At 41.8% G+C, this 27,602-nt stretch overlaps 1 protein-coding gene across 1 annotated transcript in view; it reads left to right on the top strand.

The window, feature by feature from the left end:
* Positions 1 to 27,602, top strand: part of MACROD2 (mono-ADP ribosylhydrolase 2) — a gene marked incomplete at its 3' end in the record, with an annotated part of 1,963,559 nt that overhangs the window by 1,783,682 nt on the left and 152,275 nt on the right. Inside the window, 2 exon segments of the mRNA XM_082670986.1 lie at positions 7,928 to 7,972; positions 15,113 to 15,196. Coding sequence (XP_082527112.1) covers positions 7,928 to 7,972; positions 15,113 to 15,196 — 129 coding nt within the window.

The following is a 27,602-nucleotide window of genomic DNA, read 5'->3' as shown; positions in this document are numbered from 1 at the left end:
GGCTATTGTAAATAGTGCTGCTGTGATCATTGAGATGCGTGTATCTTTTCAAATTATAATTTTGTCCGGATATATGCCCAGGAGTGGGATCTCAGCGTGTGTCTTTTTTTTTTTTTTTTAATAATTAATTTATTAATATTTTGGCTGTGCTGGGTCTTCGTTTCTGTGTGAGGGCTTTCTCTAGTTGCAGCAAGTGGGGGCCACTCTTCATCGCAGTGCACGGGCCTCTCACTATCGCGGCCTCTCTTGTTGCGGAGCACAAGCTCCAGACGCGCAGGTTCAGCAGTTGTGGCTCACGGGCCTAGTCGCTCCGCAGCATGTGGGATCTTCCCAGACCAGGGCTCGAACCCGTGTCCCCTGCATTGGCAGGCAGACTCTCAACCACTGCGCCACCATGGAAGCCCTCGGCATGGGTCTTTGAAAAGTTGTCAGTCTCCTTCACTTGCTATTCACTCTGTAGTCCACAGCAATCATGCAATTCTCTCTACCCTGCTACCGCCACCGTCCTTGTGGAGGTTATCAGAACCTCTTCAATGGGTGAAGTGTGGTTACTGAAACCAGTGCATATTCGATCACATGACTCCACATGACCTTTTGCAACCTTTATCTTACTTGCCTGGGCAGCCTTTATCCTGTTGACCATTCTGTCCTCCAATTCTCTTCCTGCCAGCCCTTTCTGGTATCCTCACTGCACAGGGCCATCTCCAGCCAGGAGTCCCTCAGCATCTCCCCATCAACACATCTAAAACTAAATCCAAAGTCTCCCCCCCAACCCCATCTTCCCTCTCCTGAACCCCATATCTCAGTAATTGGTACCATCATGTACCTATTTGGCCAAGCCAGGAACAGCAGAACCATGTAGTTTTCTAAGCAATGCCTTTTATTTATTCATTTATTTATAAAGTAATGAAATTTGAGTGTTCCTCTAGACAAAGGACCAGCTTGGGGTGGGGCGGGGGTGGGAGAAACAATTTTGGCTTTTTAAAAAACTTTCTCCTGACCCTCTCAATGACGTTGCATGACATGGAGTTAGCAATTTGTTAGGTCCAGAGGGTCCCAGTTTTCAACGTAATGGCAAGATGCTCACTCTGAAGAATTTCTCTTTATCAGTCATTCTTTGCTTGGAATTTCTGCTTTGTCAAGTTTCTCAAGAAGCCATGAGGATACCCATATCTTCCTTACTTCATGGAACTCCTAAAAAGCTTGGAGCACTTTATTTTTGCTAATAATATTTCTTTTCTCTGCAAATACAAATTGCTCCTAGAGGCCCTGGATAATGAGTTATTTAAAAGATAAGGGATACAGAAGCAGCCTGTGGTATGAAAATCAAGCATTAAGAGAGAGGGCTCGGATGCACATGAGATAAAAGCCAGAAGAAGATCATCTCAATTGTCCTGCTTGACAGACTTGCCCATATGTGTAGGTGTCCCTGAAATTTTGAGGAGGATATTGTATGATCTGTTTCAAGTACCTGTCAGTTTTTTGTCCCCCCTTGGGAGTGGAGAGGCTGCCTTAATAGCCCATGAGGGTAACTTTTTCCTTTGTTACACACTCCTTTTTCCATGCAACCCACAGGCCTCTTTAAATCCAGAGCTAGTCTCCATCCATGTACATGTTCCTCAGCCAATCTAAGGGTCCTGGCCGTGGACCATGATAACCATGCCCTCCAGCTACGTGCTAGCTGGGTGACTTCAAGCACATATATCTCATAAAGAGAATAACTGTTTCTTACTCTCAACAACCATGTGGTGTGGGCATCCCTTCCCAGCATCAGTATTGGTTAGACATCCAAGTTATCTCAGCTTGGATATAAAACGAGACAGCTACTGTTTTTGAATGATTCTCCTCTCCAGCGCACAAATAGTACTTTTTAAGATCGGCTTACATGAGCATCACCTGCAGGGCTGATTAAAACAGAGTGCTTGATCCCTCCCCCAGAATTTCTGATTCAATAGACCTTTAGTGGGACCCAAGGGTTTGCATTTCTAACAAGTTATCAGATGATAATCATACTGCTGGTCCAGAGACCACACTTTAGGCTGAAGTTCTGTGGGATTTTGTAGTCTGTTTGTTTGTTTTTTATTCTTTTTACTTCCCCCAAAGGCTGCATTAGTGATGGGAACTCTAGGCAAGTACAGGAGTAAGGCACGTCCTAAGCCATTGCAAAACACATGGTATACTTTATTTTTCAAAGAAGTGTGGGACTGTTTGTTACTGAGAAATGAGCTGCTTCTCTGAAGACAGATATCTTTAAGACAACAATCTTTCATAGTAACTCTGTCTCCCATAAAAGATGAAGTAGATTGACGTTAAAGTAGGTTACATGCTTCCTTATGAAGGAGTTTCTGAACTGCATAAAGCTAGGTGTTACTGAAAACTGGTTATTCATGGGAAACTAGTTGTTTTTCAAACTTGTTTTTGACCAAAATAAGAACTTTAGTCATATTTGTAATTTTTGTGCAGAATTCAATAGGATAATCTGACAGAGAATGATGTACTGAATAAAAATTGTATCCATTCTGAAACTGACATCAAAGAGGCCCCTTAAGATGAAATGAAGCCTTAGTCTCTGGGTGGTCTCTGCTGAGGAAGGGAAGGGGATTTTCCGGAATTGGCATTTCTGAACACACAGAACAATAACAGCTGATAGATTGCTCTCTATTTTGAAATGGTATCACTCTGGCTGAGAACCTTTTTTTTTTTTTAATTTATTTTTGGCTGCATTGGGTCTTCGTTGCTGCACGCGGGCTTTCTCTAGTTGCAGGGAGCAGGGGCTTCTCTTCGTTGCGGTGCGTGGGCTTCTCATTGTGATGGCTTCTCTTGTTGCGGAGCACGGGCTCTAGGCACGTGGGCTTTAGTAGTTGTGGCTCGCAGGCTCAGTAGTTGTGGCTCGTGGGCTCTAGAGCTCAGGCTAAGTAGTTGGGATTCATGGGCTTAGTTGCTCCTGCACATGTGGGATCTTCCTGCACCAGGGCTCGAACCCATGTCCCCTGCATTGGCAGGCAGATTCTTAACCACTGCGCCACCAGGGAAGTCCCTGGATGAGAGCCTTTTATTTTTGTCCTCTAATGAAGAAGTATGATGTTTGAAGAACTGTTAAAAAGGGCAGCTCTCTGCCCATGCTCCATCCATCTCTTAATTGCTTCCCAATTTTGAGTGGCATGACTCCCCATTTCCATAGGCTATCATCTTCTTTTATACATTGTCTTTTGGTCCCTGCTTTTGTTTGAAAAAAATTCTTGCTAGAAATGTGTTGCAAAAATATGGCTCAGGTGAGCACATTATATAGAATAATGTTGAACTAAAGTGGATTTCATTACTAAGTAATGGCACTTTAGGTACTTTATGGGCCAAAGTACTCTTGCTTGATTTTAACACAAATACCAAAATATTAAGGCATTTATTTTTAGTAAATTTCTCTCATGAAAACATGTTATCGCTCGAAAGATGGTATGTCATTCCTCTGCTTAAAGTTGCTTAGTTCTCAGGATGAATTTAAAATGCTTCAACCTGGTATACTAATCAAGATTCTTCATAGAAACAGAACCAATGATATGTATATGGAAAGAGATATAAGGAATTGGCCCCCACAGTTATGGAGGAGCTGATTTTCACTGTGACCATCAAGAATTACCCTTGTAACACCCCAGATCTGCAGTTGACAGGTGGAAACCCAGGAGAGCTGATGGTCTAGTTACAGTAGGAGTTTGAAGGCCTAAGAACCAGGAGGGCCAAGGGTGTAGTTTCAGTCCAAATGCCAACAGTCTTGAGACCCAGAAAGAGCCCATGTTCCACTTTGAGTTCAAAGGCACAAAACATTCAATGTCCCAGCACAAAGGTAGTCTGGCAGAAGGAGTCCCCTCTTACTTGTGGGAGGGTCAGCCTTAACAGATTGGATGAGATACATCCATATTAGGGAGAACAATCTGCTTTACTCAGTCTACGGATTCAAATGTTAATTTCATCCAGAAGCATCCTCCCAGACACTCCCAGAATAGTGTTTGGCAAATGTCTGGGCACTCCATGGTCCTGTCATGTTGATACATAAAATTAAAATTAACCATCATATTCAGCATGGAACATGGAAGATCCTTTGATAGCTAGAACAGATCACTTTAACCGTAGTTCCTCCTATAACTCTTCCCTTCAGCCATTCAGAACTAGTTTTATTTCCATAAAAGCATCTTGGCTATTCATATCCAGGTGTTTTTAGCTGCTTTTCCCTCTGCTTGAGTGCGATTACCCTTGTCTTAGTTTGAATACCCATACCCCACCCCGGAAGCAGACTTGAAACACAAATTCAAGTGGAGATCATTTATTTGAGAGAAAATATCAGGAAACACCAGCAGGGGAGTGGAGAAGCAAGGCAGGGAAGGGAAGGAAGGCAATAATGGTAAGTTTTAAGCCTATCACCACTAGACCACTGGGACTCTATCCTATGCTTCGGATTGGGGAGATTCTAGGAGACAGTGTAGAACACGCCACGTGAGAAGGGAGCTGGAGGCCTTATATGCAAATCCTGTCAGTCATTTTGTGAAAGGCTGCCCTGGGCGGGGGATGGTAATTCCATGACACAGCAATTCAGAGAAAGCCCTCAGGCAAAGATACCCAGGGGCTGGTGGCTGGAGGTCAGGCTGGCAAAGCACTGAAGCGTGAAGGAACAAGGGGTGTAGGCAGGGCACCCACACCTACTGGGCACCTAGTGCAGCTTTCACTTCCCCCTGGCTAACTCCAGCTCACCCTTTGGACTCAGCTTAAGCCTCACTTCTTCTGGAAACCATCCATAGACCTCTCTGACTTAGCTGCCTCTTGTCTGTTTCCCAACAGAACTTCTCACCTGCATCAGGGAATCTGTTACTTCTTCTTCTGATTGTTGTCTTACCTTTCTATGCCACCCACTTCTTTGTGAGCTCTTTGAGGGAAGGGAGTGTCACCTTGTAGCTCCAGGGCCTTGCATAGTTCTGGCACATGGTGTTGGCCAATAAATGGTTAGGCAGTAAAAGTAGGCATCATAATGACATGATAGCAGTAACAGCCAGTATTTATTGATTGTTCCTTCTGTGCAAGCATTTTACATGTATTAGCAACTCTAGAAGAATGGTAATTTTATTAACCCTATTTTCCAGATGAGGAAGCTGAGGAGTAGGTTTACATAATTTGCCCAAGTTTGCCCAGCTATACATAGTTTGGCCTGGAAGTGAACCCAAGCAGTCTGAATATAGGTCCTGGATTTATTCTTAACTTCTGTATGAATAAGTGAGTGAGTGAGTGAATGAGTGAATGAATGAATGAATAATAACACCAAGTCTGATCCTTCAACACCTTGGGAACATTCTGGGGATGATGCTATCAGTACAGTCTATAAAGTTCAAATATCAACTCTGATGTCACATTTCTGAGAACCCTTCCCAGTAGCCTTGACTGGAAGCATCTGTCCCTCCTCTGGTACCTTTTGTAATGGCACTGACTATTCCCTACCATATGTTCAAATTTCTCTGTGTGTCTTAGTTTCCTTACTATTGATAAGTTACTAGATAAGTTTCTACTTAAGTGTCTGATTCATCTTTGTATTTTCTGTTTCCCCAACCACCAAGCCTTGCACCTACTAAGCTACCAATGAGTGTTTGTTAGAAGGACAAATGGACACCTGGGGGACAATCAGAGAGATCTTTGACGTTTCCTTTATTTTCCCCTAGAAACTGTACAGACTTTTCCATCCCACTCTGAGATTCCACAGAGTCTGTTGTCATGGAGATGGTTCTAGATATTTTAGTCGGTTCTGGAAAATAAAATTCTGTTTAAATATATTAAGTTCAGAAAAGAATCTGTGAAGATTTTACTTTGTAGCATTTAGATAATCATTTGGTTAGAAATCACATTTCTAAGAAATAGCTATTCTTCCTCTTAAAATTATATTCATAGAAAGAATGAAAGAAAGAAATATGCAGAAAATCACTAATGTTTCTAACAGTCTGAATGGAAGAAAATTTACTTCTTTAAAATTTAACTGTGACCATCAAGAATTACCCTTGTGACACCTCAAATTAAAGGCATTTTCCATTCCTACTAGTATATTGCTAATCGTCATTAATAATTAATACTTAGAAGAGTGCCATATTGAATAAATTTGGCTAGGAAGTTGCAAATCTTTACTGAGTCCTTATTGTTTACAGACTGTCTTCTAGATACATGCTGTCCTAATATGTAAGAGATACTTAGAAATATAAACATAAGAATTCTCCAATTTGACTAATAAAAAATCAGAGAAAAGTAAAAAATAAAGCAAAACAAAAAAGTCAGAAATTTAATTCAGCAGAAATTTCTTTATTGATTCTACTGTGTAATCAATTGCATTAGATGCCAGGGAATACAAAGGAACATAAGACATAAGCTTTATCTTTGAAGAATTTATGACCTAGAAATGGGTCTGTGGAAGACAGGTAGGTTAACAAGTAACAAGACTGTGGGATTTGATGGTAATAATAACTATTATTTAGCACTTAATGATGTTTCAGTAGCTGTCCTAGTGCTTTATGTGGTATTATCTAATTTAATCCTTATAACACCTCTCTGTGGGAGGCACTGTTATTATCCCACTTTACAGCTGATGAACCTGAAACTCAGGAATATTAGGTAATTTCTCCAAGATCAGATACCTAGTAAATGAGTGGATATAGGGGCCAGTATGCAGATCTAAGCCTAAAGGTCCTTAAAGTCCATACTCAGAAGGCAATAAAAATAAGGTACCAAAGGGGACACTATTCATTCACACTTGGGTGGAGCAGATGTTATGCTGCCTCAGCTTGGCCTGGAAGGATGAGTGTGAGTAGAGGTGGAGAAAAGCATTGCTTCCAGGACTGAGGCAAGTAGGGGAAGCTAAAGGAAACCTTAAAAAATTGGGAAAAAGGTCAAGTGTTGTCATGTGTGTAGGTGGCAGCATGAGTGGAACAGGGGTGGTGAAACCGAGAAAGGTGTTCGGAACCAGATCTTGTTGACCTTGAGTGTTACCCCAAAGAGTCTAGACTTTTCTCATTAGACAGAGAAGAGTCACTGAATGGTTGTGAACAAGATCAGAATTGTATTTCAAGATTGATTTGGCAGCTATGTGTAAAAGGAATTGGTGTCAGAAGTGGGAAGAAGAAAAGGGCAGTTGGGAAACCACAAAACAGGGAAGGTGAATGGCATTGAGAGCTGGAATTTGGATTGTAATAATGTGAGCAGAGAAGAAGAAACATGGAAATAGGACAGGATTTGGCACCTCCTAGATGTGAGGAACACTTAAGGAGAAGAGATGATAACACATATTAGTTCAAAAAGCAAATACACCATTCAACAGGCAGAGGAAGTACACATCTGTGTCCAGTTAAAGGGACCTACAATAGGAGATGATATGAGGGGAGTTAAATGGGGATGGAGCAACTGGTGGGAGCATGTGAAAGCACATGGTTAAAGGTGTGGATTGGCATGTGTAGCAAACAAGCACTTTTTCTGGTGCAATGCAGGGGTTGGACATTCTGTCAGCCTACAACCAAATAGTGATGCCTGCATTTTCTCAGAAACTTGAGGTGAGCATACATACCTTTAATAAATGCAGAAAATGTGGCATTTAAAATCTGTGATTTTAATATTTTTAGGAATTAAAATGACCGAAGTGACCATATATCACTCTGATAAATAAAACAAATTATTTCATATATAGTTTATTATAAATATGTAATAACTTTTAAAGGAAATGTAAACCCTAGGTGTTAAATTGTGCTCTAATGTGTACACTTTCTTCTTAATTTAGCATGATAATATAAGACAGTAGAAAGGCATAATTTAACACTCTTTTCTACTGTTTTCTTCAATTTTTTATTAGTCAAATTGGAGAATTCTGGTGTTTCTAGCTTTCATATGAGTTTTTCTTTGTTTTATTTTTTAATAGATGATAATAATGAAGAAGAAGACATTGACATGAAAGAAGATTCAGGTATTAAATTTATAATTTTATTCTTACAGGATAGGCAAGGATCATTTTGTTGTTTATGTATACCTCATATTTTCCAAAGAAAGACAAAATAAGGTTAATAAAATAGAAATGTACACTCAAGGTTATAAACTAAGGAAATGTTATTATAAAATAACAGCTAATGCAGTTATGGTATTTAAACATTAAACTTGAATTTGAGCTTCCTGATAGCTAAGGTAAAAATGGAACATGATGTTGTAGTTAATAGAGGTGTGTAACAAATCACCCCCAAAACTTAGTGTCTAAAACACCCACTTACATGCTGAAATATTCTATGGGTCAGGAATTCAGACCAAACACAGCAGGGGTGATTTGATAATACTACTCCACAAAATCTGAGGCCTCAACAGGAAGACTTAGCAGCTGGGGGTTAGAATCATCTGAAGATTTGTTCACTCATATGTCTGGCTGGTGATTGACAGGGCTGTTAGCTGAGACCTAAATTGGGGCAGTTTTCTGAAGCACCTGTGCATGGCCTCCTCCTGTGGCCTGGGCTTCCTCCCAGCAGCCAGCTTCCTTTTGATTTTTTCTAGAGAGAGTGAGCAAGCCAGACGCATATCCCTTTTAAGACTCATCCTCAAGAATCCCATATAATTACTTCCACCAAACTCTTTTCTTTGGAGTGGTTATTCACAAGCCCACCCAGGCTCAGAGGAGGAGAGAATAGACTCAGTTTCCTGATGGGGAGCGGTGAGGTTCTACACAGCAGGTAGGACCTGAAAAATGGCTGAGGCCATCTTTGGAAAATGCATTCTCTACATATGATGTATTGCTCTCATTATCAGAAAGTGAGATACATGCCTACTCCTCAAAAACAACCAGTGTTTGGTGAGAGAAATCTAGTGGTTAACAGCATTGGCTCTGGCCTGAGATCAATATGAACTTGGTAGCGAATGCATGAAGCAATAGGCCTGGATTCAATCCTAGCTCTTCCACTGAATGAATTAGAGTTTTCTGAATAAGCCTCAGTTTACACTTCGGGGGGCAATAACTCTTACCGTACATTCTTGTTTGGGGGACTAAATGAGATATCATACCCGAAATGTTCCTTGGACCATAGTAAACGCTCAGTGGATGATTGCTTTTCTCACTCAGTATATCGGACAGATATTAGAAGGCATAGGGCTTAATTCTCTGGGATGAGAGCCCCATGTTTCTCATTTTGGCAATCACACTGCTCTAGACACGAAATGGAGCCAGTTTTCAAAACTGAAATAGATATCTTAGAGGCCCTAATTTTGTGTGACATCCTGTTGCTGCCAGAACTCCTTACAAATCACTGACAACCTGGGTCTGAGCAACTCCACGAACAGGGAGCTCTTTAAACTGTGAGGCAGACAGTCTCGTTGGGCAAGGTTTGGTTAAGATCGTCCTTTTCCTTGTGAAGTTACATCTCTCCCTCACCTGACCTCCCACTGTCTTCATGAAGGAGTAGCATCAGTTCCTTTCCTTCATAACAGTTCACTGGAACAGTGACTGTAGCTTCTACCCACTCTTGTTCCTGTGGTCTCCCCAGGACCGTGGACTCAGAGGGCATGAGAAGCAGACGGAGGATCTCAAAGTCAGGAGCAGGAAGGCAAGAGGTAGAATAGGGACTATACAGCAGCTCTGGGTTCCCTACCTGTATCCCCTTGGCTCTCACTGTTGTTGTATAATACCAACAGCTTTCTAAGGAAAGTTCTTGTGACTTTCAGCTGAGTGCTTGTCTCTGTTCATGAAAGAAAACTCAAAGTACCGGGGGGTTAATTTCTCTGGAGCAGACCTCAGCCAAGGTTGGCCGACAGTTGGTTGATCCAGCCAACCTCTTGCAGGACACATCTGAGGCATGTGCTAGACCGGTGCTGCCCAGTAGAAATACAACGGCAGCCTCAACTGTGAGCCTGATATATAATTTCATATTTTCTAGTAGTCACATTGAAAAAGGTAAAAAGAAAACAAGTGAAATTAACTTAATATTTCATGTAATATAATATATCAAAAATATTATCATTTCAACATATAATCAATATAAAAATTATATTAGTCAGATATTTTACATTCTTTATTTTTCCATACTAAGTTTTTGAAATTTGTGTGGATTTCACACTCACATTCCAAATCAGACTCTTCACATTTCAAGTATCATTGGCAAAATGTAGTATTGGACAGCGGGATTCTGTACCATCGCCCAGAGGCTCCCAGCAGTATTGAGCCCTGATTGTCCGCAGCAGAACTTTCTCATTAACACACTAACTGGTTGTCCTCCCTTTCCAGTCTTACTTCCCTACTCCCCTCTGGTGCTTCCTGGGGTAATCTCTCAAATTAAGTACTTGCACTCAAACCTTTCTCTCAGTGTCTTTTTCTGAGAAAATTCAACATAAAACAAGGGCTCCGCTTGCCTTTTGTAACACATAAAGCCCAAGGCAAACTTTCAATTAAAATATCCATTCCTGTACTTAGGTAGGATATCTTATTATTTAAAAGAACCATAGGTTGAAAAAAGACATTAAGCGGTCACCCTGTCTTAGAGTCCATGCATTTAATATTAATGCTTGCATTTCATGTGTGTGAATGTATCCTGCTCGTGTGAGGTATCCCTGGAATATCCTTCAGTCATGGGGAGCACTGCCCTTTCAGCCAGACAGTTTAAGGAGCTTATCTTGCTAAGGATCTTTGCCTGAAGTGACATAAGTACACATTTCTAGGCAAAGGGGGTTGACTTCTTAATGAGGTGCAGCTAGCTATCCGAACCGCTGAGTGAGTTCAAGGAAATCATTATTAATGCTAATGCAGAGCCCACAAGGTTGGAGTCAGCATTTGAGGTTTGGGGGCCTTAAGTGGGTCATTATTTCTGATTTTAGTCCCACCAAGTGTCCTGGGCGTTTTGTCTCCAGCAGCTGGATTCAGCTGTTCGTGTCACACTGAATGGCCCAAGGATGCTAAGTCACTCAGGCAGAATGGGCTTGGGAAGCTGCTCTCCATTCCCAATATCTGAGTGCTGGGGGACTGTGTGCAGAATGGGTCCATGGAGGCCCAGCTGGCCTTGCTGAATATTGGCGAGCAGGCTGTCCGTTCAGTCTCACGCTCAGGTGTGCGGGTCTCTGAGAAGGGTCTGATTGAGCCTCCGAAGACCATGAACTGCTGGCCTTCCCTCTGCCCTGCATCACCTCTTCTTCTCATACAAGTAGAAACGCTGAAAGAATTTGTAAGAATACCGTTGATGCCAGTGAAGGGCTGCTTGGGTGAATCACCCAGCCAGCATATGCTAGTGAATGATAGTGGATAATAATTTGGATATCAAAAACCAGTGAGGTGCTGGGAAACGTACTCTCTGGGTGGGGGGGAGCCCCAATTTGAAGAGTTTTCAGATGTCTTGGGTATAAATATGCCTACCATGGTATTGTTCAAGCTGCCAAGCATGAGTCCAATGAATGTAGGAGTGGAGGAGAGAGAGATCCAACCAGCTGGGGCAGGCTGGCTCCCATCAGCCCCAGCACACCTCTGCCGAGCCAGGTTTTGAGGGTGTACCTTGTGCCGATCACTCCACATACATGAGCTCACGTAAGATACGCACCAGCTCTAAGAGACGGGGACTGTTATTATCCAAGGCTTAGGGGGATTAGTTCCTTGGTTATATAGTAGAGACAGAATCCCAGTATCTATATCTAACCCGAAAGCTCACATTCTTAACCCTTGTGCTCCTGTCTCTAGACTCTAGTAATAAGGAGAAGCAAAAGCATATCAAATGGTATCAGATAAGGTCATCCTAAGGAGAGGCTCTGCCCCCATGGGAGGTGGTGGAAGCCGCCTGACTTAAATGCCTAGGATCCTTTTTAAGTCCTTTAATTACTTAAGCCGAGCATAGAAAATGTTTCCCTATGTCCTTTCATTTCCAAGACCATGCACTCTTGAAATGGACCCCAACCTGAGCCCCAGGGGCAGAAAATCAGCAGCCACCTATGGCAGGTCAGCCACCTAGGAGCCCGGAGCACTGTTGAGCTCCTCAGGGAGCAAAGACATGAGCATAACAACACCCCAGCATTCCAGCCTCTGCCAGAAATAGAGGCAACAGAGACAGTATGATACAATGTCAAGGAGAAGCATGGGGTGCTATTGAGGAATGTTCCTCTAGCTTCCCCCAGGCCAAGAGGGAGAGTAGAAACATGGGCCCAGAGGCCATATGTAGCAGTGACTTTCATTTAAGTGTCTCCATGGGTGTTATGAAATGATACTATACTATGTCATAGACGACTGCTCATAATTAACATGTATCCGTGCCCACTGACCACCCCAGGAGTGCCCTACGACTTCTTCAGAAAGGAAGCACTTGTACTTTTGGGGCATGTAAATAGCTCAAAATGTGGGCAAATAGATTTCTTTTTAAACCTCACCCATTCCCCAAGAATTCCCATTCAGGTGGGAAATCAAGAATTCAGAATTTAGTTCTCAAAAACTCACTTTCAGGAAATGCTGGTTTGGAGTTGAACTCCCAGCAATGGAAACTCTCCTCGTGGTCCCAGTTGCAGATGATGCATTTCAGGGGATGGAAGGGTTAGCGTCTTCTCCCAGAGATATTGCAAGTGTTACTCTGCTCATTTTATGAATCCCTTTGAACCCAGCATCTGTGCTCAGTGAGCTGTTCCAAGCATCTCATTTCTGTTTTTGCTGAACCTATTCCGAAGGGTCAGTATCCATCTCGCACCTGGTGACAGAAAGCTGAGGGAGTTGCTAATGTAGTCGCTGGCAACATTTTTCACCCTGGTCGTGGTAATGACCTGGGATGTGACTGCCTTGCAACCACAGAAAGCCTAACGCTAGTGCCCAAAAACCTTTGTAGTCCATAATGCCAAAGTTTTTAATAGCACATCTATCAAACGTATTTGTTCTGTTCTTTTTATAATAAATGGGAAAAGAAAAATGAGTCGCCATAACTCTGTAGTGTAGTTATGGAATCCTGGAGTAGGTAACAGCTGCTAAAATGGTGAGAATTACGCACAAGCCCCATTATATCTTGGCCTTAAAGAAAGGCCTGGGTGAAGGGGATATAAAACAGAATTTGAAATGAAATTCTCAAGGCACTGCCAGATACCAGTGACACAAGGGAGATTACGGAAGACAAATGCCCTTTCTCATGGAACTTATATTCTCAGAGTAGGGGGTGTTTGAGAAGGGAGACATACATTAAAGAAATAAACAAGGGGACAAGATAATTTCAGATACACCAGATGATGTGTTTGCGAGAGATTTTCCTTGCAAGGACCCGTCACATTAAGTAGTCAGGGAAGGCCTTTCTTGGGAGCTGAATTTAATCTGAGATTAAAAGATGGGAAGGAGGTAGATATATGAATGAATATACGTGTCAGGGGAAAGGCAGAGCAGCAGGTGTAAAGTTCCTGAGGCAGGAACCAGCCTAGAACTGATTGAAGAAATGATTGAAGGGAGTTAATAAATCTGAAGCCAGAGAGCAAGTGGGAGATGAGGCTAGTGTGGTAGGTGGAGCCCAAGTGACACGTTGTCCTGGACCATGGAATTGGATTTGGATCTTATTCTAAGAGCAATGGTTTTTAAACAAGCAAGCAAGCAATGTGATATGGTTTATGTTTAAAAGATAACTCTGGCTGCTACATGGAGAATAGATTGTAGGGAGATTAGAAAGCTAGAAGTTAGAATTCAGGTTGTCGTAGTAACCCAGGTAAGAGATGCTGCTGGTTTAGACTAGGACGCTGATTGCAAAGAATGAGCACAGTAGAGGAATATGGGATCTATTTTGGTGCAGAGCTAATAGGACTTATTATGGTGGGATTGCTTTATAGGAAAAGTAATTGAGGAGAAATATGAAGGATATCTCGGGTTTTGGTTTGAATTCCTGGGTAGGTAAGTCATACCATCCCTTGAGACGTGGAATACTATAGAGAGAACAGGCTTGCAGACATCAAGAGTATCGTTCTGGCTGTGTTGTTTGAAATGCCTAATGGGATTATTTACATAAGTTTGAAATGCCTGACGGGAGCTGAGTAAAGGGGAATCGTTAGAGAAAAGTGGGGTTCAGGGAAATCCCAGCCCTGAAAGGACAACGGGGAGGTGGTTGTTACAGGGCCCAGAAGACAGAGAGGGCTGTGAGGAGAAGGTCAGCTGACAGGAGCTGTGACCTTAGATTGAGGGAGACAGTCAGCCCTTGAAGACTACTGGTAGCCTAGGAAATAAATGCCCTGGGCTCCCCATTGGCTGGATCTAACAGGAAGCCGGTGAGCTGGGGAGTTCATTGGTGCGGTCCATAGAGAACAGTCTCCCAGAGCACAGGGGGCTGGGGATGGGGGGTGAAGGGTGTAAAGTGGATCTGAAAGGGCAAACAGAAGACATCCAGTCCAAATGCAAAGTAAGATGCCACATGGGCCATTGAAGGCATAAGCTTTGAGAAGTGGAAAGACCAGGACTGGAGATATAAATTAATGCCTAACAAAGTATCCGATACCCAAATGGGATGAATTCAATGATAGTTTTCCTAAAAAGTGTCTTCAGAATTTATATTACTAGCCTTCTTGGATAGACTTGGTTGGGGGACCATTGAGAAGAGTGGGAAGGATAATAATTTAATCGGGGACATATAGAAGTTTTTTAGACTCTGGATTACTAAAGAAATCTGTTCGATAGAAGGAGATAATTTCAAGCCCCACTGTAACCCTCCAAAATGAGATGACTTTACAGCTCGTCTAGCCCTACTTTGAGGGCTAAAATGAAATTACACAATGGCAACTGTCAATCAAGCCATGAAGTTTTAAATCAAACTCTCCTGGAGAAAAACGTAATAATAATTTGGGGTTGCTGTGTGGAAAATGTTTTAATTTAAAAAAAGCACTTAAGATTTCACCTTTGTGTGACTCATTAATAATGGCAATAAAAAAAGTGTTTATGCTTAAGCTCTAAGTATAAGTCCATGTTCATTGGAGAAGCACAGGTCTTTGCCAAAGTTTAGCTCGGCCATAAGACAGATAAACCTGCATTTAAGCTTCACTGTATGTGTGGGTTTAGTAAAAAAAATATGTATTATTAAACATCAGCATAATTTTGAACCCCTACCGGTAAATATTTAAATAAAAACGTAGTAAATCTTTGTGCTTCCAGAGGGGTTAGAGCCAAAAGACCGCTCTCCACCCCACAAGAAGAGCAAAGCAAAGAAGCCAGAAGGTTCCAAGGACGCTAGCAAGGGTAAGTCCAGCTCTTCCTTTCTTAAAAAAAAAGCTTCCATGAAAAGAAACTTCTGTTTAACTTTTCAATTTTGTGGATGCTCTCATATTCAGATATTTCTAAGGGTTCAAGCATCCCCGGGCACGTCTTTCTCCTTTCTTAGTACGTTTACTCTCCCCTGAATATGAGAATGAAATAGTAGATTCAGGTTTAGTTTGTTAAGGGAAAAACCAAATGTAAAAAAATCGTTTTCTCAGTGTGACGTATCTTTCGTTCCTACAAAGTGTGAAGTTGTGGGTAGTGCTTACCAGTTAGGTGCTCTGAAATCAGGCAAGGGTGAAGGTCCAGATCTGTGTGTGACGAGTTGCATGGTAGCTATTGTCTTATTGGATCATTTGTTTTTCTCATGAACACATTCTGAGTCCAGAAGCAAGCCTCAGGAGTGGGAGATGGAGATGCTTCCTGTCTTTAGTGTTCTTCTCTCCTTTCTAGAAGCCAATGTATGTTTGCATTTATGCATTGAATGGGCATGCCCAACTGGGCTCAGTTTTATGAAGAAACGACACGCCCTCTCTCTTACTTAAAACACGAGTACACTTATAAGATACGCAAGTTTTTCATTTAAAATGGTATCTTTAGGTATTTTGTAAAGTGATCCTCTAACCTAATGGTATGCATGAACTTCTAACAGTGGAACATAGTTATGCCTCTACTTTGTTGCCTGGAGCCATGCTTCATCCACTGTGAGATGGCGAGTACAATAATACTGATGGTGTCTGCCTGGGTCTTCGGGAAAGAAGATGCCAAGATGAAGTAGAAGGGCAAGAAAGTACTGGGTGAAAGGGGAGGAGCAGACGAGGGAGCAGTAGGTGAAGGAGAGAAGGAAGGAAGGCAGATGCGCTGGAAGAGCCTCCGTCTGCAAATTAGTCTGAGTCTGGGGAAGCCCAGGCAAGGACTGGATAAAAGGGCTTTTGCATTGGGCAGGAATGTCTGGGCTGCAGGGTCCCCTCCCCCCTGAGGGCTCTCTGGCTGCAAGTGGCTTGGGGAGAAAGTGACAGGAACATAATACTGCCTTGAATCCCCAAAGTGTGGCCGCTGCTTGCTGTCAGCCAACTTGACTCCCAGCATCAGGTTGTCTCTTGAAAGGAGACCTTGAGCACCTCACCTCCATGACTGCACAGCCTCTGTGTGCGTGACGGGTTCTAAATAAGTCATGACACTCTTCTCCCTCATCCGGTCTCAGAACCAATTGAGGAGGCAAAGCTGTAAGAAAGTTGAAGTCAAAAATATTAGCTTCGTTACTAATGAGGTTAGACCAGAGCTCTGGTTATGCTGCCCCCAGATGGGCTCCCTAATGCTGGGTTTCACTCCTGAATATGAAAGACTCTGCCCCCTTAGAAGCAAGTACCACTGTCCTTGGTATCCTCGACTGCCTGGATAGAGGCTGCCCTGGTGAGAATAAGCTAGGACATGTCCTCTCTGCAGGCAGGTGGATCTGAGAGAGACACACCACGGGGCTGTTTCTTCTCCCAGGCTCGCGCTAGGTGAGGGGGTGTGGAGACAGGCGTGGCAGTAAACGTCCTCTGCCCTCTGGGTGAGGTGCAAGGGATAAACAGTAGAAATAGTCTATGTAAAGTGCCTGGCACGGGTCTGCTTTCCATTAGTGATGGCTATTCCATTATAATTACTATCATAATCAGGACCGTGATAGGGTACACATTGTCCTAAGTCACTGAAATGTGCTGGAAAGTTTAGAATCATTCAGAGAACACTTAGAACCATGGAGAAGGGCAGCAGCTCTCTCATTGGCCGGAGGGGGTTTTTTAGGATCTGATTGGGAGACTAGTCAGGGTTCCACCTCCTACTAGAATTAGATCATTTCCTGGACAGTCTCTTAAGACCATGATTGGGAAATGGATTAGGGGCAAAACAACAATTGCCCTTTCCCTGGAGAGGCTCCACCTCACTGAGTGGTTCCCATCACATGTGTGACCTACATCAAAGGTTGTTTTCCAGAGCCTGAGGCTGCTGTCATTTCCAAGTGTCACATGGGAGGTGGCGCACATACAGTGCGGCAGTTCTGTCACTTAATTAACAAGGGAATTCTTCTGAGTTATTCCTTCAAATGTGTGAAAACTTCATTATTTCCTAAATAATTTGCTTTGTTTAGGAAAACCATCTCATAATCCTGATATGACTAAATACTATGTCTTCACCTCACCCAAATACGTCATCCCAGAATCTGCTCTGAGTCACAGAAGTGCCCTCACTGTGGGTTTGTTACCAGGGGCATTTGGTCTGTGGCATCATGGGGAAATGTAAATGTTAGTCACGCTACAGAAACGTGGGGATTGCGTCTTTGTTCCTAAGATGCCTTCCAAGATAAGAAAGTAAAAGCTGCTGGGAAAGGAGTGAGAAAGGGAGCAGAATCTGACATGCCAGTGGTAGATGATGGCATGATAGAGGACTCGTTATTTATCAGTACTTTGACAAAATAAACTATGTCCTGTATTCAGGTGTTGTATTGTTGCATACGTCTCACTTCCTCTTATGATTCAAAGAGTTGCAATCATTCTTTCCTACTGGATATGCAAATGATTTAGTGTATCACTGGATAGAAGGGGAATGTGGGTCATGACCCTTCTCTGCAGTCTTCCTACTTTAGAGTTATCAGTCCTTTTCCAACTTGGTCATCTCTCTAATATGTTTTAGTAAGAGAAACTTCTGGTATTTTTATTTAGAGATCACTCAGCCTAAATCCCCATCACTTGGCCTCATCTCACTTCTCTCCTACCTTTGGGTTCCCTGCCCTGCTTCCAACACTTACAGGTACTACTGATCACCTCAGCTCACCCTGTAATATGCATTCTCAGACAGTGTCATGGAGAGTGGAGTTGGAACACAAATTCACTTGGATTTTGCAGCATATATAACCATAATAGCTGTATTTTGATCCAGAAGAAGAATCTTGAGAGCATATGGTCAAATTTTCTCATTCTACAGAGCCGTTTTTAAAATAAGCTGCAAACAGTTCTTTAACTTGCCCAAGTCTATGCAGTTTATTAATGTTTTAATAATTTTTTAATGTGTTAATAATAATTTTTTTTCTTTTTTTTCTGGAAACAACACAGCTTCTCTAATCTTTTTCCCTTTCTCTCTTCTGGAAATTAGAACTCGTTTTGTTGAAGGAGGAAATGTTGCCATCATTACAGCTTTGAGTGAAAGCAAATTTTATAAATATTTAAGTATTTAACTTTAAATATTTAGCTTTAAATATTTAAATATGTAACTAAAGTATTGAACATCAAATTTTAAAAATCAAACAGTTTCTAAGATTATTTGCATTTTTTATACTGTGGACTTTTGGATATAGAGTTCTATTTTCATTATTTTCATTGAAATTTCGTGGACCACAGTATACTTTGATTTGACCCACTGCAATGCAATGCCAATAATGAAATGATTAGCGATTTCAGACCACTAACTGTTTGTCTGGCATGTGATAGAAATGGTAGTGCTATCCATAAACCACCACATCATAGGCATAATTGTTTGAAAAAAGCCTGATTAATACCCATTCCACCAATTGCAGCTCCCAATAATTTAAACCAGTTTTATTTCTTACAAAATATTTAATTGAAAGAATATCATTACAGAATCTTAGCACCTTTCATAAAACATGCTTTTCTCAATCTCTTTCCTCTATCCTTCACAAGTAGATCCTCTAGAAGTTCCATTAGTGAAGTCTCTCAGGCTTTGTCTGAAAAGATGTTATTTTCCTTTTTTTTTTTTAAGGTGGTTTTGCTGAGTAAAAATTCAAGGTTGATGGTTATTTTCTTGCAACATTTTAAAGATATTTTCCCACAGTCCTATCGATCCTATAGTTGTTAAGAAGTAATCTCTCAGTCCAATTATTGTATATCGTTAGGTTTTCTGTCTTTTCTTTCCAGCTGTCTTGATAATCTATTCTTTATCTTCGGTGTTCCTCAGTTTCACTGTGGTATACCTCAGTGTGGGTTTCCCTTTATCCTCCTTAGGATTTGCTGTGCTTCTTGGACACGAACATGGGCATCTTTCATTAGTTCTGACAGTTTTTCACCTATTACCTCAACCAATGTTAGTTCTACACTACCTTCTATTCTTTCTTTGTCCTTCATGACTCTTAACCTACATTGCATTTTTTTTTTTCTGTGCCACTATCTCTTTGATGGTTTCTTTTTCCAAGTTTATCATTCAGTTTGCTAATTTCTATTCAACTTTCTTCAATCTGATGTTTAACTCTTTGCTGAGTTTCTTATTGCAGTTATTATAGTTTTCATTTTTGTAAGTTTTATTTGGTTCTTTTTCAGATATACCTAGTCACTCTTTATTTAATTAACACATAAAATATCTTAAAAATCTGTATCTGAAATTTCAGTGTCTCCACTCTGTATAAATCAAAATTCTGCAGTTTATTTTTTCTGCAGATTCATGCTTGTAGTTATTTCCTTGTGTGTTTTGCCTTCTTTATTGCCATGTTCATTGGATTTTTATTTGTGGGAATTTTTTTAAGTTGGATTAAAAGCTTATTTATTTATATTTTGTTTTCTGAAATACTTGAAGATACTGCCAATTTAGGAATCCCTTAAACTACATATTTGGCTTAAAGTTTTATTTCTTGTTTTGTTTGCTGTTTGTCCTTAAGCCCACATTAGTGCACGTATAAGATTAGGAAATCTCAACAGATACTTTTATCTTCCTTTTTTCCTTCTCCAGCCAATGCTAAGCTGAGATAGGCAAATTCCCCACTATTTTCAGAACCAAAGCACTGCCCCTCTGCACCTCACATGTGTGGCATTCAATTCAAATTCTGGCTAGAGTTTCTCAATGATTATTCCTGTATCTATCACCAGCATCACCTGGGAACTTGTCAGAACTACAAATTCTAGGGCCCCATCCCAGACCTACTGAATCAGAAACTCTGATGTAGGATCCAGGAATCTGTGTTTTTAAAAGCCCACCCGGTATTCAGATGCATGCTCAAATCTGAGAACCACGGTTCTAGGGTCTAGACCATCTGAGATTGGCAGACGCCTCAAAGCAAACAGTAATTTCAGTGCTTGCTTAGAAATCTTGATTCAATATCATTTGTCATTTCTGGCTTCTTAGAAGTTCATTATAAAAGCACCAGCTCGCCATGTATTCAAGAATCAGATGGATAGGTAAGGCGATAAGTAGATTAGAAGACGATTGATAGATAGATAGATAGATAGAGAAAGAATACATAGATGGTAGATAGTATATGCATACAAATATACATATAAAATACATAACTATGTGTGCGTGTACATACATATCTACATATATAATACATAGTCTAGAAAGATATACATATCAAAATGACCTCAGGAATTATCTTGGAGGAGTGGAGAAGGGACAGGGGCAGACTTTGGAGAGTTTAATATTCAACTTTCTAAATTTATGTGTAATTGAAATATATATATATATCAAGATTTATTTTATACTTATAAAAAACATTTTCATTAAAAACTAAAGAGACTTTATGCCTCTAAAATTCAGTAGCAAGTTTAGAACAGTAATTTTCTCCATACATTCATCTCCAAAGCCTTCAGTGGTTTTTGGTAATGAATGCTATTTTTTCCATCATATTTTTACAGAAAGCACTAGCGCTTTGACTCTCGCTGTACAACTGCCTCTACATAGAATATTCAACAAGCCTGCATGTGACACTCATTCCTCAGGAACCCGAGCCCTTGCAAAGCTAAATCAAGCAGTCCTATACTGCACTTTAAAATATTAATGATCTCTTTTGTCAGACGAAATTATATGTGGAAACATTTTGGAAACTAGGAAGCACGATACAAGTTGGAAGGATCTAATGTTGCTATTAGAAGTATCATTATTGTTTTTACTAAAATAAATTTTTCTGAATACATGAACCATGGGTGGAATGCACTTCGTTTTTCCTGAGAGGCAGAATTTTCTCTCTGCCCTCTTATTTTCTCTGCATATTAAAGTATTACGTGACAAACTGTTTTGTGAGTGGCTGGACAGAAGAGACATTCTCCCTTTCAGGATGCCATGCAGCACTTCATGCATTATGTTCATAAACATGATCTTTAATTTAATTTTTTTGACAAGTGCAGTGAAGGGTGAAATCAGGCAGTCGTAATTTTGACTTTGCCGTCACTCAAACAGGCTCAGTGATTGACCAGCTTTAAAAAAATAAAAAAACAGGAATGAGGAAAAGCAGCTTTCTCATGACGAAAAGCTTTGTTTTATCCTCTAGACCTTAAAATGCCAAGAACTGAAGCAAAATGTACATTTCCACGGTGAAAATCAGAATACAAGAAAAGCCTGTGTCACCCTCTTGCTTTAATTCTTCTCTTACCTTCTGCTTGATTCGGGGCCACTCTGAGCTATCCCCCTGCTACAGATGAGGAAAAGGACCCAAGAGTCTATTTCATTTTTAGTGGTGCTCTCTGCATTCACACATTAAACCGTGCTTTGGTTAGGACCGTGGAGTCCTATTGCAGAGTCAGCCCTAGGATTCTGAATGGGGCTTAGAGAATGTGTGTACTGAGGTATTTTCCACAGTGAGAAGGGCTGAACATACCTGCAGAGCAACCGTAGGTCCTGGGGGACCCAGGATGACCCTGTTTGTGCCCGTTGTCCTTGGCATGTTATCAGCGATGTTCCCTTTTACTCTTGGAGGTGCCCTGGCTTGGGTGACAACATATGTGCACTCCTACCCATAGAGAAAAAATTCAACACGAGGGTGGACAGAGCCCTCAGGGTCCATGTTCTGCTTCCTACTTGGGCAGTTTTTCTAACCTAAAAGTCAGTTTCCTCATATTAAATGGAGGGTGAAAACCTACCTTGTGGGACTGTGTGGGGAGATTTAAACAAGGTGATCTCCGGAACAATCCCTGGACAGAGGGGCCAAAGTGTATTGAATCTGAAGCAGGAAGAGCCCGCATCCACCAAAAACTCATCTACCTTGTTCATTAATATATGACGTTCCTCTTAATATGAACAAAATAGTTCTGCAGATGGAGATGATGTTCTCAATGCATTGAAGCTCTTATCTCGCTAGGTGTTTTTTTCCTTCTTTCTCCCTTCAGCTCACTCAGCACCCTGCCTCCCCAACTATATTAATTCCTGTCCCAGATGGACTTGACCTCAGTCTGTCTTCTCCTTCCTGACCTCAATTCTTCAAGTCAATCTTCCCAAGAAACTAGTCTACCCCCAATATTTATACAACCTCCCCAGTCAGTCATTCCTCAACCTCTGCTTTACTGCCTCTAAAACTTCATGAAAGGCACTGAGTTAGGTCAGGGGCAGGAGGGAGGAGGTGGACTCTGGTGATTGGCTGTCAGTTCAGACCTGCCTCTGAAACATTCATTGTCCAGCCCTCAGGGGCTCTTGAAGTCTGGTGACTCTGCTATTTCTGTAAGATGCTGGGAACCAGGATCTCTCTTCTGAGGCTGGGTCTTGCCCCAACTGCCTGGGATCTTGTTCTCCTGGATGAGTGTTTCTCAAACTGTGGCCAGTGGCACCCTGTGGAGGGCTCCCCAAGCCCATTCAGAGGATGCGCAAGGTCAAAATGAATTTCACCTAGAGCTGTGCTCTCTGGACTCGCCATTCACATGGCATACGGCGTGCGTGGTGTTCCCTGGAGCTGCCATAAAGATAGCCCACAGCCTTCCTCCAGCCACATCAGCGTAGCTCCCACCAGCCAGATCCAGCTTTCCTAAACATGCATCCTGTACACTTTTGTTAAACGCCTGCTATTCGACAGTATCGGCACTGTTCTAGGCCCTGAAGACACGCATGCACGCACACACACAACCTTCTTTCTTGGGGCTTATATTCTAGTGGGGGGTGGCTGATGGATTTTAAAATATTAATTAGAATATATAGCAAGTCACATGGTAACATAAGCAGTACTATTTATTGCTGCCTGCAATTTTATCGCAAAGCTTCACAGCGTAAAACAACAAGAGCATTTATCATCTCAGACTTTCTACGGGTCAGGAGTTTTGTTTTTTGTTTTTTACTATTATTACAATTTATTGAGTCTATAATTAATTCAAAATAAAAAGTTTAAAAGAAAAAAAAAAGAAGAAAAAGTGTCCTTGGAACTGCCTAACTGTCCCACCACTTACTTAATCAGGCTCTGCTGTTACCCTTAAAGAGAGGTGTCCTGGGGTCTCTGGGCTTTGGAAGGTGGGTAAGTAATTGTATGATGTGCAAATAATCTACAAGTCAGGAATTTGAAAGTGGCTTACCTTGATGGTTCCAGGTCAGAATATCCCATGATCCTGTATGACATTCTAGGTCATAAGAGAGTGTGGCTTCCTCCTGACTGTCTCTTGGATCACTTGCTCTGGAGTAAGGCAGCTGCCGTGTCCTGAGGACACTCCAGCAGCACTGTGGAGAGATGTACGTGGCAAGGAACTGAGGCTTCCTGCCAACAGCAAGCATCAATCTACAAGTCATTGCAATGAGCCATCCTGGCTGGAATCAGATCCTCCAGGCCCAGGCAAACCTTCAAATGAGTGCAGATCTGGCTGACACCTTGACAACAACTTCATGGGAGACCTGTGAAGAAAAGCCAGGCAGGGAAGAGGGAGTAGGGGATTCCATGTGTGTCTAAGTTGGTAGCGGTGGGGAGACTTGGGGAAAAAGATGGGTTACGGTTTCACATATGCTGGACCTCACTGATGATTAAGTTGATATTTGAGAAGAAACCTGAAGAATGTAAAAGAGTAAGCTTAGCAGATATCTGGGGAAAGAGTGTTCCAGCAGAGGAAATAGCAAGTACCAAAGCCCTAAGGGGAGAGAAGTCTGACTTATTCTAAGAAAAGCAAGAAAGTCGGTGTGAGTAACTGGAGAGGTCACTGGGGGCTGGTCCCATAGAGGAGTGGATCCCACGCTTGCCTGTGCATCGGAGTCACCTCGGGACATGTTAAACCCAGTCTCTGACTCAGGGGACCTGGGGTACCCAAGAATTTGCATTTCTAATAATTCCCCAGGCGATGCTGGTGCCCTGGGCCAAGGACTCCACTTTGAGAATCACTGCCTGGGACACTGTGGCCCACTGTAAGAACGCTGGCTTTTCCTCTGAGTGAAGTGAGAATAGAACTTTTTAAGCAGCAAAGGGACATGATCTTACTTACGTCTTACAGGTAATCTTCGGATTGTCATGTTGATAATGGACAGTAGGGGACTAAGGGCAGAAACAGAGGGACAGTGGATTGGAGCCAGAGATGCTGGTGGCTTGTTGCAAGTAACAGTGAAGGGATGGAGTGAGATTTGGTGTGACTCTGGACCTATTTGAAAGGTAAAGCCAGCAGAGTTCACTGACATGGGATGTGGGATCTGTGAAAAAGAGGGGGGGTCAGGGGTGAGTCTTTTTACCTTCTCCACAATTACTGAATCCAGAATAGAAATCATACCCCCTGCTTATACCGAATTCAGTCTTCCTGGGAAAAAGAATCCTTCCCATCCCTGTCCCCCGTCGTGTCTGACCAGGTAGTTCTTACTCCCCCCACCCTAGGAAAGCCTTGTGAGCCCATCCTGAAGCCCAATTTCCAATTAAGCCAAAGGCAAATATGCAGGCATGAAGAAAATTCTCATAAATAACAACAGAAAGAGGGAAAACACAGTGTCGACGAAGAGAACTCTCAGAAAAGATGACTTCAGGTGATTCTAAAATGTTCTCCTCCCAAGAGGTGTTTATTATCGTTATTTTGTTTCTTTTCAGTTAATGGATGATCATGGGATTGGTGCCATTTATGATTGCCAAGCCCAGGAGGGAAGGAGGAAAGGCAGGAAGGAGGGAAAACTGGAATGAAAGGAGAAAAGGAAAGTAGGAAGGGAGGGAGGGAAAAGGGAAAGAAAGGGAAACTGCTGCTGTTAGCTAGTGGAAGGAGCCTTAACTGGGAGTCAGTACACCTGGATTCCATTTTCATCTCTGACACACATGATCAAATCCTTCTCCCAATATCCCTGAGATCCCCTCTAGATATCAAATTCTATAATTCTGCATACGCGTCAAATTTATGAAAATTGATTATGAGCTCTTTGCTTCGTACCCAGTAAATATTTCCATCTTAATTGAAAAACTCTGAATCATGGGTTTTCATTGCCAAATGGGTCTCTGAGAACAACTAAGGCAACCCTTTCATTTCACAGACGGGGAAACTTTCTTTCAAAAGTCCTCTGAAATTGTCTCGGGGACCCACACGAAAGGTGATCCTAAGTTAGCCACTAAAAAAAAAAACTCAGTTTATCAGGGCATATACAGTGGGTCATTTAATAATTTTTTTTTAAGTATCTTGAAGTCTTGTAGGTGTCTGTGAGTCATTCAGACCCAAATGTGTTTCACTTTTTGTCTGTTTTGATTTCCAAAGCTGAGGGTAAAGCATGTGGCATTCAGGTGCATTTATCTTTGTTTTGTTGAAAACTCAGTCCCCAGGTTTATAGAGATAAAGCGTAAGAGTGATTTTTTTTTTTTTTGATTCTGGCGCCATGCCTATAGGACATTTGACAGTTTATAATATTAGATACTAATTTTTCAGCAGAGAAACGTTTTGTTTTGTCTTTAAGGAAAAATATTGCTATTTGAACAGTATCGGATTTTTACATTAGGATTTTGCCATTATATTCAAAATTTCAATTTTCTGGTGTAACAAAGTTGTGCTTTCCTACTATACCGGAGAGAGCCTTAAAACTGTCCACCTACACTAGAATCACCTGGACATGCACCACACTCTCCTAACACTTTGCTCGAGCTTACCTGTTTTCTCCTAACTCCTGTCACTCTGGAGCCATTAGAGGTAGCCTTAGGAAATGACTTCACTTCCAGGGGTCATCCTGCGTGAGGAATGATACACAGAAAACCAGGGTACTCTATTCTCCTTAGACAGCAACACCACCGATCGCTCGAATCATTTCTGTTCTGTAGCCTGAGAATTCCCCACTGGTCTCTGACAGTCTCTGCTGCTGGCAGAGAGAAAGTAGATACAGTGTCTAGGAGGAAAGGGCTGTAAGGATGGGGAGGCTGGTTCTAGAATGGGGGCTGAAAGGGGGCGGTTTTGCTGAGTGCTTGATGAACAGTTACTGCTACTCTCAGGGGAACTGCTTGTTCCCTCAGTCTAAAGCTGCCACTTACGGTGAATGCTAAGAATGTGGATTCTTGCCCCCTTCCCAGCCCTCCACCAAATCAGAAAGCTGCATTTTAACTTGATGCAATGAAGCTTAGGAACACCATTTTCTTATGTACTTGGTTTTTATTTTGAACACTCTCAAACTTAGAGCAGATTTACAAGTATAATAAAAAGAACCATTCTCTTGAACCATCTGAGGGTAAGTTGCGGTTCTAGCGCCCCAACCGCCCCCCAATTTCACTGTGTGTTTTCTACAGACATGGCCAGTGATCCTACGTGAGCACAATAAAAAGATCAAAATCAGAAAGTGCAGATGGATACATTACTACCTTTAATTTTCAGAGCCCACTGAAGTGTCACCAGTTTCCTCAGTAATGTCCTTTGTTTCATTCTGTTGTCAAGTCCCTACTCCTCCACAGCCTTCCTGTGACTTGACTAACCTTGACGCTTTGGATGCTTGCTGGCCAGTTACACTGTAGAATGTTTCCAATTTGGGTTTATCTGATGATTTTTCATGACTGGATTCAAGTTATGCGTCTTTGCAGAGCTATCACAGAAGCGATATCATGTTCTCATGGCTGATTAAGCGGTAGGGGCCCATGACTTCAACTCAGCCCATTACCAGTAATGTTCACTTTGATTATTTGATGAAAGTGGCGTCTGTAAGACTCCTCAACTCAACTGTACAGCTACTCTTTTCTCCATTTGTAGTTAATGCATATCTTGAATGGGGGGTAGGGGGTAGGTTGAAACTAGGTCAATATCCAGTTCTTCATCAATCTTACAAATTATTCATTTATTTGCTTATATCATTATGAAATCATGGTTTTCTATTCTACTCAACGGATTATAATCAATTACTATCAAGGACCCCTTCCGGGTAGCTTCTGTGTCCTTTTGACATGTCCCCGTCATCTTTGAGCTCTTCCTTGCTTTGGTGTAACCAGATGCTCAAGCTTATTTTATACTTTCCCTGCCCCAGGCCTGACAGCAGTCATTTCTTCAAAGAGCTATCGTTCCGTTTAGTAGAGAATAGTATTTGGTAACCAGATCTGGGTGCTAGGTTTGTGGATCACAATTTGAGAAACATGATCTAAAGTAGAATGACCTGATGATTGTGATGGTTAAACGTAAGGACCTAGCGGGCAGGATCAAGGCTCCTCGATGACTTCCTCCAATTGCCAGAATCGTCTGCCCATAGACCTTCCATTACAACTATGACCAAGAGACTAAATTGCCCAACTTTGGTTAAA

The sequence above is a fragment of the Grampus griseus genome (assembly GCF_964374135.1).
Source record: "Grampus griseus genome assembly, chromosome: 14".
Lineage (NCBI taxonomy): Eukaryota > Metazoa > Chordata > Mammalia > Artiodactyla > Delphinidae > Grampus > Grampus griseus.
The sequence above is the reverse complement of the archived record's forward strand: the minus strand, read 5'-3'. Positions and strand labels throughout refer to the sequence as shown.